This window comes from Acinonyx jubatus, chromosome X, assembly GCF_027475565.1.
Source record: "Acinonyx jubatus isolate Ajub_Pintada_27869175 chromosome X, VMU_Ajub_asm_v1.0, whole genome shotgun sequence".
Taxonomy (NCBI): Eukaryota; Metazoa; Chordata; class Mammalia; order Carnivora; family Felidae; genus Acinonyx; species Acinonyx jubatus.
The window spans coordinates 119,329,841-119,343,975 of NC_069389.1; the positions used below are offsets into that span (position 1 = coordinate 119,329,841).

At 57.8% G+C, this 14,135-nt stretch overlaps 1 protein-coding gene, 1 long non-coding RNA gene and 1 pseudogene across 3 annotated transcripts; all 3 read right to left on the bottom strand.

Annotated features, from left to right (window-relative positions):
• Nucleotides 1–1,809: 1,809 nt before the first annotated feature.
• LOC128311524 (melanoma-associated antigen 9-like) lies at nucleotides 1,810–4,575 on the bottom strand (annotated as a pseudogene).
• Nucleotides 4,576–4,940: 365 nt separating this feature from the next.
• Nucleotides 4,941–6,511, bottom strand: LOC113597307 (melanoma-associated antigen 10-like). The gene is made up of 3 exons (XM_053201663.1): nucleotides 5,913–6,511; nucleotides 5,319–5,780; nucleotides 4,941–5,176 (listed from the first exon to the last, which is right to left on the bottom strand). Exons 1-2 carry the CDS (start codon nucleotides 6,509–6,511, stop codon nucleotides 5,432–5,434), a joined length of 948 nt encoding a protein of 315 aa, XP_053057638.1. The 3' UTR covers nucleotides 4,941–5,176; nucleotides 5,319–5,431.
• Nucleotides 6,512–6,619: 108 nt separating this feature from the next.
• On the bottom strand, nucleotides 6,620–7,981 carry LOC128311525 (uncharacterized). Of its 2 annotated transcripts, none has more exons than XR_008289969.1 (3): nucleotides 7,905–7,981; nucleotides 6,923–7,024; nucleotides 6,620–6,766 (listed from the first exon to the last, which is right to left on the bottom strand). It is a non-coding gene; the product is annotated as an uncharacterized LOC128311525 (long non-coding RNA). The 2 variants fall into 2 exon arrangements; XR_008289970.1 differs by lacking the exon at nucleotides 7,905–7,981 and adding an exon at nucleotides 7,634–7,853.
• Between the last annotated feature and the right edge of the window lie 6,154 nt (nucleotides 7,982–14,135).

The following is a 14,135-nucleotide window of genomic DNA, read 5'->3' on the forward strand; positions in this document are numbered from 1 at the left end:
ACAGTTCCTGCTGCTTAGTTGGTCCTGCTCAGATAGGCCCTAAAGAAGAGTCCTGTTTTCTTACTCCCTAGGTCAAGTTGTCCTCAGAGTAGGGTCTCAGTTGGTAGCCCTGCTTTTTTCCCGCATCGCCCCCCCACCCCCCACATTTCCTGCATTGTTCTCTTCCAAATGTTCCTGCTGCTTAGGTGGTCCTGCTCACATAGGCCCCAAATTAGAGTCCTGATTTCTTGTCCCATAGGTTAAGTTGTCCTCAGAGTCGGGTCTCAGTTTTTAGCCCCCCTGTTATAACTGCCCCACCCCCACTTCCCGCTTACTCTCTTCCAACTGTTCCTGCTGGTTAGCTGGTCCTGCTTAGATAGGCCCCAAGCAAGAGTCCTGTTTTCTTGCCCCAGGACAAGTTGTCCTCAGAGTAAGTTCTCAGTTGGTAGTCCCCCTTTTATTCCTGCCCCTCCCTCACTTCTCGCTTTGGTCTCTTCCAACTGCTCCTGTTGGTTAGTTGTTCCTGGTCAGGTAGGCCCCCAACAAAGAGTCCTGTTTTCTTGCCTCCTGAGTCAACTTGTCCTCAGAGTCGGGTCTCAGTTGGTTGCTCCCCTTTTATTCCCACCCCCCACACACTTCCCTATTTGGTCTCTTCTAACTGTTCCTTCTAGTTAGTTGGTCCTGCTCACCTATGTCCCAACACAGAGTCCTGTTTTCTTGCCCCCTAGGTTAAGTTGCCCTCAGAGTAGGGTCTCAGTTGGTAGCCCCCCCCCCATTCCTGCACCCCCCCCGCGCACTTCCTGCTTTGGTCTCGTCCAATTGTTCCTGCTGATGAGTATGTCCTGCTCAGATAGGCCCCAACACAGAGTCCTGGTTTTTTACCTCCAAGTCAAGTTGTCCTCAGAGTAGAGTTGCAGGCAGTAGCCCTGCCTTTATTCCTGCACATCCCAACTTCCCGCTTATGTCTGCTCCAAATGTCCCTGCTGGTTCCTTGCTCTGCTTAGGCCCCAACGAAAAGTCCTATTTTCTTGCCGCCTAAATGAAGCTGTCCCCAAGGTAGGGTCTCAGTTGGTAGCCCCCCTTTATACTCGCAGCCTCGCCCCACACATTTTGCTTTGGTCTTTTCCAAGTATTCCTGCTTGTTAGTTGGTTCTGCTCAGATAGGCCCCAACAAAAAGTCCTATATTCTTGCTCTCTGGTCAAGGAGTCCTCAGAGTAGGGGTTCAGGGGGTACCCGTCTTTTATTCCTGCCTCCTCACTTCCCACTTTGGTCTCTTCCAAATGTCCCTGCCGGTTAATTGTTCCTGCTCAGATAGGGCGAACAAAGAGTTATGTTTTCATGCCCCCTAGGTCAAGTTATCCTCAGAGTAGTGTCTGAGTTTGTACCCTCCTTTTATTCTTGTCCTCCCCCAATTCCCACTTTGATCTCTTCCAACAGTTCCTTCTGGTTAATTGGACCTGCTCTGATAGGCCCCGACAAAGACTGATTTTCTTCCCCCAGGCCAATTGTCCTCAGAGGTGGTTTTCAGTTTGTAGCCCCACTTTCATTCCTGCCACCCCCCAACACACACACACACACACACACACACACACACACACACACACACACACTTCCTGCTTTGGTCTCCTGCAAATGTTCCTGATGAGTTGGTTCTGCTCAGATAGGCACCACCAAGAGTCCTGTTTTCCTGCCCCCTATGTCAAATTGTCCTCAGAGTAGTGTCTCACTTGGTAGCACCCTTTTTATTCCTGCCCCTCCCCACTTCCCGCTTTGGTCTCTTGCAACTGTTCCTGCTGGTTAGTCGGTCCTACTCAGATAGGCCCCAGCAAAGAGTCCTGTTGACTTGCCCCCAGGTCAAGTTGTCCTCAGAGTAGGGTCTCAGTTGGTAGGCCCCCTTTATTGCTTCCACTTGCTGCTTTGGTCTCTTCCAACTGTTCCTTTTGGTTGGATGGTCCGGCTCAGATAGGCCCCAAGAAAGAGTCCTATCTTCATGCCCTAGGTCAAGGTGTCTTCAAAGTAGGGTTTCAGTTTTTAGTCCCCCTTTGTTCCCTTCCCCACTCTTCCCGCTGTGGTCTCCTCCAACTGGTCCTGCTTCTTAGTTGGTCCTGCTCAGATAGACACGCACCAGTAGTCCTGGTTTCTTGCCACCGGGTCAAATTGTGTTCAGGAGAGGGTCTCAGATGGTTGCCTTCCCTTTTATTCGTTTCCCCCACTTCCTGCATTGGTCTCTTCAAAATGTTAATGCTGGTTAGTTGCTCCGGCACAGATAGGCCCCAACAAAGAGTCCTTTTTTCTTGCCCCCAGGTAAAGTTCTACTCAGAGAATGGTTTCAGGTGGTTGCCCCCCTTTTATTCCTGCTGCCCCCCTCACAGTTTCTGCTTTGGTCTCTTCCTACTGGTCCTGCTGATTAGGTGTTCCTGCTCAGATAGGCCCCAAAAAGAGTCCTGTTCTCTTGCCCCCAGTTCAAGTTGCCCTCAGAGTAGTTTCTCAGTTGGTAGCCCCCCGTTTATTCCTACCGCCATCAAAGTTCCGCCTCGGTCTCTTCCACGTGCTCCTGCCGGTTAGTTGGTCCTCTTCAAATAGGCCACAACAATGAGTCCTTTTATCTTTCCCCCAGGTCAAGTTGTCCTCAGAGTAGGGTTCCAGTTGGTAGCCCCCGTTTTATTCCAGCCACCCCTCCCCAGCACACACTCCCATCTTTGGTCTCCACCAAATATTCCTGCTGGTTAGTTGGTCCTGCGCATTGAGGCCCGAGCAAAGAGTCCTGTTTTCTTGTCCTCTAGATCAAGTGGTCCTCAGAGTAGGATCCCAGTTGGTAGCCCCCCCCCTTTCTGCTTTGGTCTTTTCCAACTGTTCCATCTGGTTAGTTGGTCCTGCTCAGATAAGCCCCAAAAGAAAGTCCTGTTTTCTTGCCCCCAAGTCACGTTGTCCTCAGAGTTGGTTTTCAGTTGTTAGCTCCCCTTTTATTCATGGTGACCACACACTTCCCACTTTGGTCTCTTCCAACTGATCCTGCTGGTTAGTTGGTGCTGCTCACGTAATGCCCTGATAACGCGTCCTGATTTCTTGCCCCTAGGTCACGTTGTCATCAGAGTAGGTCTCAGTTGGTAGCCCGCACGTTCCACACCTCCTCCTCAGGGGCACAGTTGTTCTCCAGGAGGACCACCCCCAAGACCAGCACCAGGAGGCTGGCCGTGGGCATGCCCTGCCTACTGCTTAGCATCCCATGACATATCAGGCCAAGGATGGTGACCAGGAAGAAGGAGTGGTCTCTGGCGTCCGCTTCCTTCACGTCAACACCAAAGACCAGCTGCAGATACTCGCAGGCTTGGCGGAAGATCGTGGGGACGTGGTCCTGGTCATCTTGGCTGACCGCCGCCAGCATCTCCGCCTGTGTGGTCGGTCGGCTGCTGAGTGCGATACTTGAGGAGCAGGAATGCCACCAGGTCAGCCAGCCTCATGCCGAATGCATCTGGGAGCGAGGGCTGGGCTCCTTCTGGGGCCCCTCTGGTGCTGGACCCCTCCTCATCGGGGCTGCTGGGGTCCTCATCGGACTGGCTCCACGGAGCACCTGCCATGTCAGCGGGGGAGGGGCAGGCATTCGGAAGGCTCAGACTCACTCTGTTGAGGGGCCCAGGCTCCCTCTGTCCTCCTTCTGCACCCTCGCCAAGAATGGCCGCAGGACCCAGGCCCTGCCCTCTGCCCACTTGAGGTGTCCCAGCCGCCTCCCCCAACCCACACACACACCCCCTGTGTCTGTGAGACTCCGCTGTGGAAGTCGGGCCCGACTCGTCCACCCAAATGCCCATCCTGCCCCTGGCCCTTCACAGAAGGACGCGGGTGCCCGAACTCCGGCAGGTTCCTTCTGTGTGTCCTAGGGACCTGAGTCCTTCGGTCCTCCCCCCATGTCCCCACCTGGACTCCCTAGCCCGGCCCGTGCCCCTGCCCTTTCTGACCTGGGATCCCGTCCCTCACCCCAAGGTCCTCAGCTCCCTCAAACCCCCGAGGTACAGTTGAGTGGACACAGCCTGCGGCCGCCCTCTCCAGAAACCCCGGCCTCAGCGGGGCCTGAGCGCCTCTACCCAGGGTGGGTGGGTGTAGTAGGCCCTACCGCTCTCCCTCAGGTCCAGACACCAGCTCCAGGAAGAGCCTGGGCCCGTCCCTCTGGGGCCCCGAGTCTACCACCCTTAGCCCCGCTGGGAGAAGGGCTCCGCCTGACCACCCTGCCGGGGTCTCTCGGGCTGCCGGCTGGACTGACCTGGATTCCGGGATGGGGGGCCGGCCGTGCTCCCTCACATGTCGACGTGCACGCCTTGCTGCCCGGCCGGGCCCCTTCTCTCTGCCGGCCCGAACCAGGCATCCCAGACCGAGGCCCCCACCTCTGTCACCATCCTTTCCGGGATCCTCACCTTGACTCTGACCGGCTCGGGCCGTGCCCCCGCCCTCTGAACAGCTGAGTCTGTGCGCCTCAGATCCAGGCTCTCACTCCCCGACTTCCTGGAGACAGAGGCAGGGAGCACACCGCAGCCACTGTCCCCTCCCCGCTACATTGTGATCAGCTGCCCAGAAGGCATCGCACTGAACAGAGATCCCAGGCCAGCCTGGCTCGGGCAGGGCATCTCCACTGCAGGACTCCCCCCCTGGAGCCCCACCGCCTCAGCCTTCTTTCATTTCTTCTGCTCCTCTTAGGGGACCTTTCCCTGCCTTCCCATGGGGACCGCAGCTGCTAGACAGTCACCTATGGGTGGGACGTGTCCTGCCTCTCCTAGTGTCCTCACTGCCAACACAGGGCCCTTCCGAGAGTGAGCAGAGCTCAGCGAATGTCCGGCCACAAATGTCCCAGTGAGCTGGGGACCTCTGCTCAGATCGAGTGTCTCCTCCTTTCTTGGAGACCCAAGCAAAGGCAGGCACACATCTCTATGTCCCTCGTCCAGAATGACAGACGACAAGGGACAAGAAGCAAGAACGAACATCTTTTATTGCTCCATGCCCTGAAACCATCCGTTTACTGCCAAGGTCTTCACGTTTGCAAGACATCCCTGTCTGTGCCCAGCCCAGGCACCGCGATTCCCTTCTGGATCCCGAACGAGGACGGAAGGGTTCCCAGCTCGTTGCACCAAACGGCACAACTCTGACTCTTGAACACCTGTGGCGTGGGTGCCACTCCCACACTGAGCCCGAAGCTCACGAAACCTTCTATGACAAGGAACAACAACTGAAAACTTCCTCGAGGAAACAAAGATCGATTTCCGAGGCCACGTAGACAGAGAACAAGAACCCACCCAAACGTGCGCTTGGCCCGCTTTCCCCCAAGCCGCCCTGGCCCTCCACTACTCACAACGCCCAGCGCCCGCTCTGCTCGCACTCGCAGGGGAGAAGTGGCCTGGCTTCGTGCCCCGCAGGAGAAGCTGCTCGACCCCAGGTGGGAACGGGCCCGGCTGCCCCTCGGGCTCAGGCCCGCTCTTCCTCATGGCTCACAGCCTCTTCGGACAGACACGGAGACCCGGGCTGCCTGCTGTTGACCGCGAGGATGTGCTGCAGCACTTGCACGCCGCTGGTTTCTGCGTGGGCCCTGGGACCCCACAGGAACTCGTAGCGTGTGGGCTCGCTGCCGGGCACCTGCCGGTACTCCAGGTACCCTTCCTGCACCCAGACTTCGGTCAGCAGCTCCCTGGGCTCCCCATAGAATACGTGCTCCCTGCCGGCATACACCCCCATGACCCCCAGCGCTTCCCACACCGCCTCCTCAGGGGCACGGTCGTCCTCCAGGAGGATCACCCACAGGACCAGCGCCAGGAGGCTGGTCTTGGGCATGCCCTCCCTACCACTCGGCGTCCCATCGCAGCTGAGGCCCAGGATGCTGACCAGGACGTAGGAGCGCTCGCGGGGATCCCCTTCCTTCACGTCGACTCCAAAGACCAGCTGCAGATACTCGCAGGCTCGGCGGAAGATCACGGGGAAGCTGTCTTGGTCATCTTGGCTAACCGCCGCCAGCATCTCCGCCCATGTGGTCGGCTGCTTGGTGCGATACTTGAGGAGCAGAAGCAGCACCAGGCCGGCCACCTTCACGCGGAGCGCATCTGGGAGCGAGGCCTGGGCCCCTGCCGGGGCCCCCCAGGTGCTCGACCCCTCCTCATCGGGGCTGCTGGAGCCCTGGTGGGACTGGCTCCCCGAAGCGCCTGCCATGGCACTGGGGGAGGGGCAGGAGCTCCGAGGGCTCTGGGGAGGACTCGGGGACCCGGCAGCAGCAGACCCCTCCTCCAGGGGGACCAGAAGGAGGACAGAGCAGGAGGAGGACAGGGAGGAAGGGGAGGAGGAGGAGGAGGAGGGAGATAGGTACCCCTCGTCCTCCTCCTCTGCTTTCTCCTCCTCCAACTCCACGTCCTCCTCCAACTCCTCCTCTTCCTCCGACTCCACCTCCTCCACCTCCAACTCCTCCTCTTCCAACTCCTCTTCCTCCGACTCCACCTCCTCCACCTCAACCTCCACCTCCTCCACCTCAACCTCCACCTCCAAATCCACTTCTTCCATCTCCTCCTCCTCCACCTTCTCCTCCTTCAACTCCACCTCCTCCACCTCCTCCTCCTCCAAATCCACCTCCTCCTCCAAATCCACCTCCTCCACCTCCTCCACCTCCACTTCCTCCTTCTTCAACTCCACCTCCTCCACCTCCCTGTCCTCAGGCTCTGGCAGCGGTGCATCCCGTGGCAGCGGGACCTCTCTTGGCTCCTCCTTAGGCTTGCAGAACACACTCCTCTCACCCAGGGGCATGATGGTCGCCAGACCCTGAACACAGAAGAGGGGTGGCTCCTCAGGAGGAGGCGCAGCCCACCGAGCACGAGCTCCCAGGCCTGAGAGCGGGGCCGCGTGGGGGTTGGGGGCCGAGGGGTCCCCTCTGGGGTAGGATGAACGAGCCCCTGGCCCCACGCGCAGAGCACGCACCTCGCCTGGACAACCGACTGGCACGCGGCCGCGCCTCCTCTGCTCTGTGACCTCAGACTCCTGCCTCAGACCAAGGCCTCAACTGCAGAGCTCGCAGAGCCCCTGGAAGAGGGAGGGACGGAGGGAGGGAGGGGGGGAGGGAGGGAAGGGGCGCCTCAGGGTCTCAGGGTGGGTGCAGACCGTGAGCACCGCCCCAGGCCCCCACCCCCCACTGCGGCCAGGAGATTCTAGCCAGGACTCTGGGCGGCCCCGCCCCGGGAGCCCCCACCCCCCACCCAGGCTCCCCCTTCCAGCCTGGGCCTGCCCCTTCTGGGCCTCCGCTGACAGCCAGAGCGGACCCGAGTGGCAGGGCAGGCCTGGGCCCTACGCAGGTGTCCTGGGCTGGGAGGCAGCGCCTCCTCTCTCCCCTGCACCCCGGCCAGGGCCCGGGATCCTGCCTCGGCTGACCGGGGTCCAGCCCCGCACACCAAGGCCCTCCCCTCGCCCAGACCCACCGCGGGGGCGGCTTTCCGAGGGCGGCCCCGGGGCTGGGGTCCAAGGGGCCTCCGGCCGTCCTCCCGCAGGGCTCTCCCGGGGAGCCCCGGGCCCGCTGCCTCCCACCAGAACCCTCACGGCCCGGCGAGGTCCGGGCCAAGGCGGCTGGCGTCGCACGAGGCGACCAAGTCCGGGGAGGCCCGGGGCCGATGGCGGGGGGTGGGGGGGGGGGCTCACGTGGCTTCCTTGGGGTCCCTCAGCCCTATCCTCTCGTCCCCTTCCGGACTCCCTGGGCGGCCTGGGCCTCGGGCTCTGCCGCCTGACGCCGGCTCCTCGCGCGCAACCAGCTCTCAGTCGGGCTGGGACCCAGAGCCCGAGTCCGCCCACGCCTCACGCCCTGGTCACAGTCGTCGTGGTCGCGCCACCCTGCGGCCTCCACCGCCGCCCCCACCGCCGGACTCATTCCCCTCTGGGTCCCAGCTCCCTCGCTCCTCTCTCTGGGCCTCACCTCCAAGCCCACGAGGCTCTGCGCCCTTCCCGCGCCTGACGGGATTCGAGGCGCGGCCGGAAGACGCCGACGCCGACGCCGAGGCCCCCTCGCCCCGCCCCGCCCCGCCCCGCCAGTCTCTTGAGACCCGGATGCGGAAGTCCAGACACCCCGCGGGGCCTCATTCCCACTAGGGGCTTCCCTAGGCTGCCGCTAGGGGTCGCCTTCCGGGCCGGGGCCCGCTTTCTGGGGGCCAGAGTCCCTCCCTGGGTGTTCCCTCCGTGGCCTCCTGCACCCCGGGGATGGCCTGTGCGCGTGGCCGCTGACCATGGGAACTCGTGCCCCTCAGACCGGGGTCCGAAGGTCTCTGGGACGCACCGCCCAGGCTCAGTGACGGGGCGCCCGCCACCTCTGGCCACCCGATGCTGGGGCTCCCCGGGCCTGCAGCACGGACTGACTTCGTAGCTCTGGGCTGGGGTGGACCTGGTCTCCTGACAGCACCTGGGCCCTCCTCCCGTCTGCCCACCGGAGCGGCTGCTCCCGACAGACAGCGGCTCCTCGGTTCTCCCCAGCTCACCCATCCGACCCCCCTCCCCCGTCCAGGTGATCCGAGACCCGGATGCCCAAGTCCAGCCTCGCCCAGTGTCCCCATCCCTCCCGGGGGCCTGCGCGGACTGACTCTGTTGTGGGGTCCAGGCTCCTTTGCCTGCAGGTCCCTCTGTTCCTCATTAGGAATCGCCCCGGGACACGGGCCCTGCCCTCTGCCCACCTGAGGTGTCCCAGCCACCCCGCCCCCTGCGCCTCCTCCGGTGTCTCTGAGACCAGGCTGCGGAAGTCTGGCCCGACTCTCCTCCGCGAGTCCCCATGCCTCCCAAGGGCCCTTCTCAGAAGGCCTGAGGTCTTGAACTTTGGGACGTCCCCTCTGTCCTGGGGACCCGAGTCCCTCAGTCCTCCCTCTGACCCCCACCTGGACACCGTGGCCCCGTCCTGTGTCCCTGCCCTTTCCTGACCTAGGATCCTGTCCCTCACCCCAAGGTCCTCAGCTTCCTCAGATCCCCGAGGCACAGTGGAGTGGACGGGGCCTGCGGCCACCCTCTACACGTACCCCGGCACCGCGGCCCAGGCTGATCGCCTCTCCCCGGGGCGGGATGGGCCCTGCGGATCTCCATGAAGTCCCGACACCTGCTGCAGAAGAGCCTGGGCCCGTCCCCCCTATTATTCCTGCCGCCCCGCCACACACACTTCCGACTTTTCTCTCTTGCAACTGTTCCTGCTGGTTACTTGGTCCTGCTCGGATAGGCCTGAACAAAGCCTCCTGTTTTCTTGCTCCTAGGACAAGTTGTCCTCAGAGGAGTGTCTCAGTTGGTAGCCCCCCTTCGATTCCTCCCCCCTCTCTTCTTGCTTTGGTCTCTTCTAGCTGCTCTTGCTGGTTGGTTGGTTCTGCACCGACAGGGCCCCAACAAAGTGTTCTATTTTCTTGACCCCATGTCAAGTTGTCCTCAGAGTAGGGACTCAGTTGGCAGCCCCCCTATTACTCCTGCCCCCTCCCACTTACCGGTTTGGTCTCTTCCAACGATTCCTGATGTGTAGTTGGTCCTGCTCAACAGGCCCCAATAAAGAGTCCTGTTTTCTTGCCCCCTGGGTCAAGTAGTGTTCCGAGTAGGGTCTCAGTTACTAGGCCCCTTTCATTCCTGCTCACCACACTTCCTGCTTTGGTCTCTTCCAACTCTTCCTGCTGGTTAGATGGTCCTACTCAGATTGGCTCCAAAAAAGAGTCTTAATTTACTTGCCCGCTTTGTCCAGGTGTTCTCAGAGTATGGTCTCAGCTGGTAGCCCCCCTTTTATTCCTGCCCCCCAATTCCTGCTTTGGCCTCTTCCAACTGTTCCCACTGCTTAGTTGGTCCTGCTCAGATTGGCCCCCAAAGAGTCCTATTATCTTGCCTCCAGGTTAAGTTGTCCTCAGAATTGGGTCCCATTTGGCAGCCCCCCCTTATCCCCCCCCCCATTCCCGTTTGGTTCTCTTCCAAAGGCTCCTGCTGGTTATTTGCTCCTGCTCAGATAGGACCAAACAAACAGTCTTGTTTTCTTACCATCTAGATCAAGTTGTCCCCAGAGTAGGGTCTTACTTGGTAGCCCCCCTTTTTTTTTCTGCCCTCCACACTGTCTACTTTGGTCTCTTCCAACGGTTCCTGCTTGTTACTTGGTCCTGCTCAGATAGGGCCCAACAAAGAGTCCTATTTTCTTTCCCCCAGGTCAAGTGGTCATCAGAGTAGGGAGTCGGTTGGTGCCCCCCCCTTTTATTCCTATTGCCCACCCCACACTTCCTGCTTCGGTCTTTTCAACCTGTTCCTGCTGGTTAGTTGGTCCTGCTCAGATAGGCCCCAACTACGAGTCCTATTTTTATTCCACTAGGTCAAGTTGACCTCAGAGTAGGATTTCAGGTGGTAGCCTCCCCTTTTATTCCTGCCTCCCCCTTCCTGCTTTGGTCTCTTCCAACTGTTCCTATAGGTTAGTTTGTCCTGCTTGTATATGTCTCAACAAAGAATCCTATTTTCCTGCCCCTAGGACAAGTTGTCCTCACAGTTGTGTTTAATTTGGCACCCCCCTTTTGTACCTGCTGACCACGCCCCCCCACACACACACTTCCAGGTTTGGTCTCTTTCAACTGCTCCTGCTGATTAGTTGGTCTTGTTCAGGTAGGGCCCAACAAAAAGTCCTGTTTTCTTGGCCCCAGCTCAAGTTGTCCTCAGAGTTGGGTTTAAGTTCGTAGGCCCCCTTTTATTGCTCCCCCCCCCCACTTCTCACCTTGGTCTCTTTCATCTCTTCCTGCTGCTTAGTTGGCCCTGCTCAGATAGGCTGCACCATGATTCCTGTTTTCTTTCCCCCCAGGTCAAGTTGTCTCCCGAGTAGGGTCTTAGTTGGTAGCCCCCTTTTATTCCCGATCCACCCAGTTCCTGCTTTGGTATCTTCCAAGTGTTCCTGCTGGTTAATTGTTCCTTCTCAAGTAGGCTGCAAGAAACAGTCCTAATTTCATGCCCCTAGGTCACATTGTTCTCAGCGTCTGGTTTAATTTGGTAGTCCCCTTTATATTCCTGCCACTCCTCCAAACACACTTCCTGGTTTGGTCTCTTCCAACTGTTCCTGCTGGTTAGTTGGTCCAGCTCACATAGGCACGAACCAAGAGTCCTGTTTTCTTGCCCCGGAGGTCACGTTGTCCTCAGAGTAGGGTGTGTGTTGGTTGCCTCCCTTTTTTCCTGCCCCCCCCCACTTCCTGCTTTGGTCCATTCCAACTGCTCTATTGGTTACTTGGTCCTGCTCACATGGGCCACAAAAGGGAGTCCTGTTTTCTTGCCCCCAGGCCAAGTCGTCCTCAGATTAGGGTCTCAGTTGGTAGCCCCCGTTTATACCTGCCCCGGCAAACGTCTCACTTTGGTCTCTTCAAGTACTCCTGGTGGCTAGTTGGTCCTGGTCAGATAGGCCCCAACAAAGAGCCCTGTTCACTTGCCCCAGTTCAAGTTGTCCTCAGGGTGGGGTCTTCGTTGGTAGCCCCCCTTTGACTCATGCCTCCCACACTTCCTGCTTTGGTGTCTTCCAGTTCTTCCTGCTGATTAGGTAGTACCGCTCAGATAGGCCAGAAGGAAGAACCCTGGTTTCTTGCCCCCCAGGTCACGTTGTCCATAGAGTAGGATCTCAGTTGGTGTCCACTTTTATTCCTGCCTCCCCATTTCCTGCTTTGATCTCGTCCAACTGTTCCTGCTCGTTAGTTGGTCCGACTCAGATAGGCCCCAATAAGAGTCATGTTTTCTTGCCTCGTGTGTCAAGTTGTCCACAGGGTAGCATGTCAATTTGTAGCCCCCCATTTGTTCCTGCCCCCCCCCCACCTTCCTGGTTTGGTCCTTCCAGATTTTACTGCTGGTTGGTTGGTCCTGCTCGGATAGGCCACAACAAAAAGTCCTATTTTCTTGCCACCAAGTCATCTTGTCCTCAGAGTAGGATTTCAGTTTGTAGTCCCCCTTTTATTCCCTCCCCACCCCACTTCCTGCTTTGGTCTCTTCCAACTGTTCCTGCTGGCTAGTTCGTCCTTATCAGATAGGTCCCAACAAAGAGCCCTGTTTTCTTGCCCCCTAGATCAACTTGCCCTCAGAGTATGGTCTCAGTTACTAGCCCCCCCTTTTATTCCTGCCCCCCACACTTCCTGCATTAGTCTCTTCCAACTGTTCCTGCTGGTTAGACATCAATCTCAGATAGCCCCCCCCCCAAAAAAATGTCCTGTTTTATGGCCCCCAGAGTCAAGCTGTCCTCAGAGTACGTTCTCAGTTGGGAGCACCATTTTTATTGCTGCCCCCCCGACACTTCCCGCTTTGGACTGTTCCAACCCTTCCTGCTGGTATAGTTGGTACTGCTCAGATAGGCCCCATCAAAGAAACATATTTTCTGCCTCCTAGGTAAAGTTGTTTCCAGAGTAGGGTCTTAGTTGGTAGCACCCCTTTTATAGCCCCCCCCCCCGCCGCCACCACTTCTCAATTTGGTCTCTTGCAACTGTTCCTTTATCCTGCTCAGATAGGCCCCAACAAAGAGTCCTATTTTCATGCCCCTAGGTCAAGCTGTCCTCAAAGTAGGGTTTAATTGGTAGCCCCCTTTTTATTCCTGCCACCACCAGCCCCAACACACAGTTCCTGCTTTGTTCTCTTCCAACTCTTGCTACTGGTTAGTCGGTACTGCTCAGATAGGCCCCAAAATAATCGTGTTTCCTTGCCCCCAGGTCAAGTTGTTCTCAGAGTTGGGTATAAGGTGGTAGCCCCCGCTTTTATTCCTGTACCTCACACACTTCCCTTCTTGGCCTCTTCCAACTTCTCCTGTTAGTTAGTTGGTCCTGCTCAGATAGGCCCCAACCAAAAGTCCTGTTTTCTTACCCCCAGATTAACTTGCCCTCAGAGTACTGTCTCCATTGGTAGCCCCCTTTTTATTCCTGTCCCACAACGCTTCTTGCTCTGGTCTCTTCCAACTGTTCCTGCTGGTGAGTGCGTCTTCTCAGATAGCCCCGAAGAAAGAGTCCCGTTTCTTGCCCCCAAGGTCAAGTTGTCCTCAGAGTAGGGTCTGACTTGGTTGCCCTGTTTTATGTCTGAACCCCCACACTTCTCGCTTTGGTCTCTTCCAACTCTTCCTGCTGATTAGTTGATCCTGCTCAGAGAGGCCCAGACCAAGTTTCCTGTTTTGTTGCCCCCCAGGTCAAGTTGTCCTCAGAGTAGGGTCTCAGTTGGTTGCCACCATTTTATTTCTTCCCCCCCAATTCCCACTTTGGCCTCTTCCAACTGTTCTTGCGGGTTAGTTGGTCCTGCTCAGATAGGCCCCCCAAGAGTCCTGATTTATTGCCCCTAGGTCAAGTTGTCCTCAGAGTAGGATCTGAGTTGGTAGACCCCCTTTGATTCCTGCTCCCCCCACACACACTTCCCACATCGGTGTGCTCCAACTGTACCCGCTGGTTGGTTGGTCCTGCTCAGATAGGCCCCACCAAGAGTCCTGTTTTCTTGATCCCTAATTCAAATTGTCCCCAGGGTAGTGTCTCAGGTTGAAGCCTCCCTTTTATTCCCTCCCCCACCACTTCCCGCTTTGATCCCTACCAACTACTCCTGCTGCTTAGTTGGTACTTCTCAGATAGGCCCCAGTAAAGAGTCCTATTTTCCTGCTCCAGGTCACATTGTCCTCAGAGTAGGGTCTCAGTCCGTAGGCCCCTTTGAAGCCAACACCCCTCTTTGGTCTCTTCCAAATTCTCCTGCTGGTTAGTTGGTCCTGGTCAGATAGGCCCTAACAAAGAGTCCTGTTCTCTTGTTCCAGGTTGTCCTCAGAGTAGGGTGTAAATTGGTAGCCCCACTTTTATTGCTGTCCCCCCCCCCCACATTTCCCACTTTGGTCTGCTCCAACTGTTCCTGCTGGTTTGTCGGTCCTGCTTAGATAGTCCTCCACAAAGAGTCCTGTTCTTGCCCTCGAGGTCAAGTTTTCCCCAGAGTATGGTCTCAGTTGGTAGCCTCCCGTTTTATTCCTTCCTCCCCACACTTTCTGCTTGGGTCTCTAACAACCGTTCCTGCTGGTTAGCTGGTCCTGCTTAGATAGGCCCCGCAAAAGAGTCCTGTTTACTTGCCCCCAAGGTCATGTTGTCCTCAGAGTAGTGTGTCAGTTGGGAGCCCTCCTTTTATTAATGCCCCTCCCAACTGCCACTTCCCACTTTGGTCTGTTCCAAGTGTTCCTGGCGGT

Coding starts and splice junctions, on each gene's coding strand:
- LOC113597307 (XM_053201663.1), bottom strand. CDS start 6,511: ATGGAAGAAGTGGATTTGGAGGTGGAGGTTGAGGTGGAGGAGGTGGAG. Junction 5,781..5,912: donor ATCTTCCGCCGAGCCTGCGA/GTATCTGCAGCT, acceptor GCCCAAGACCAG/CCTCCTGGCGCTGGTCCTGT.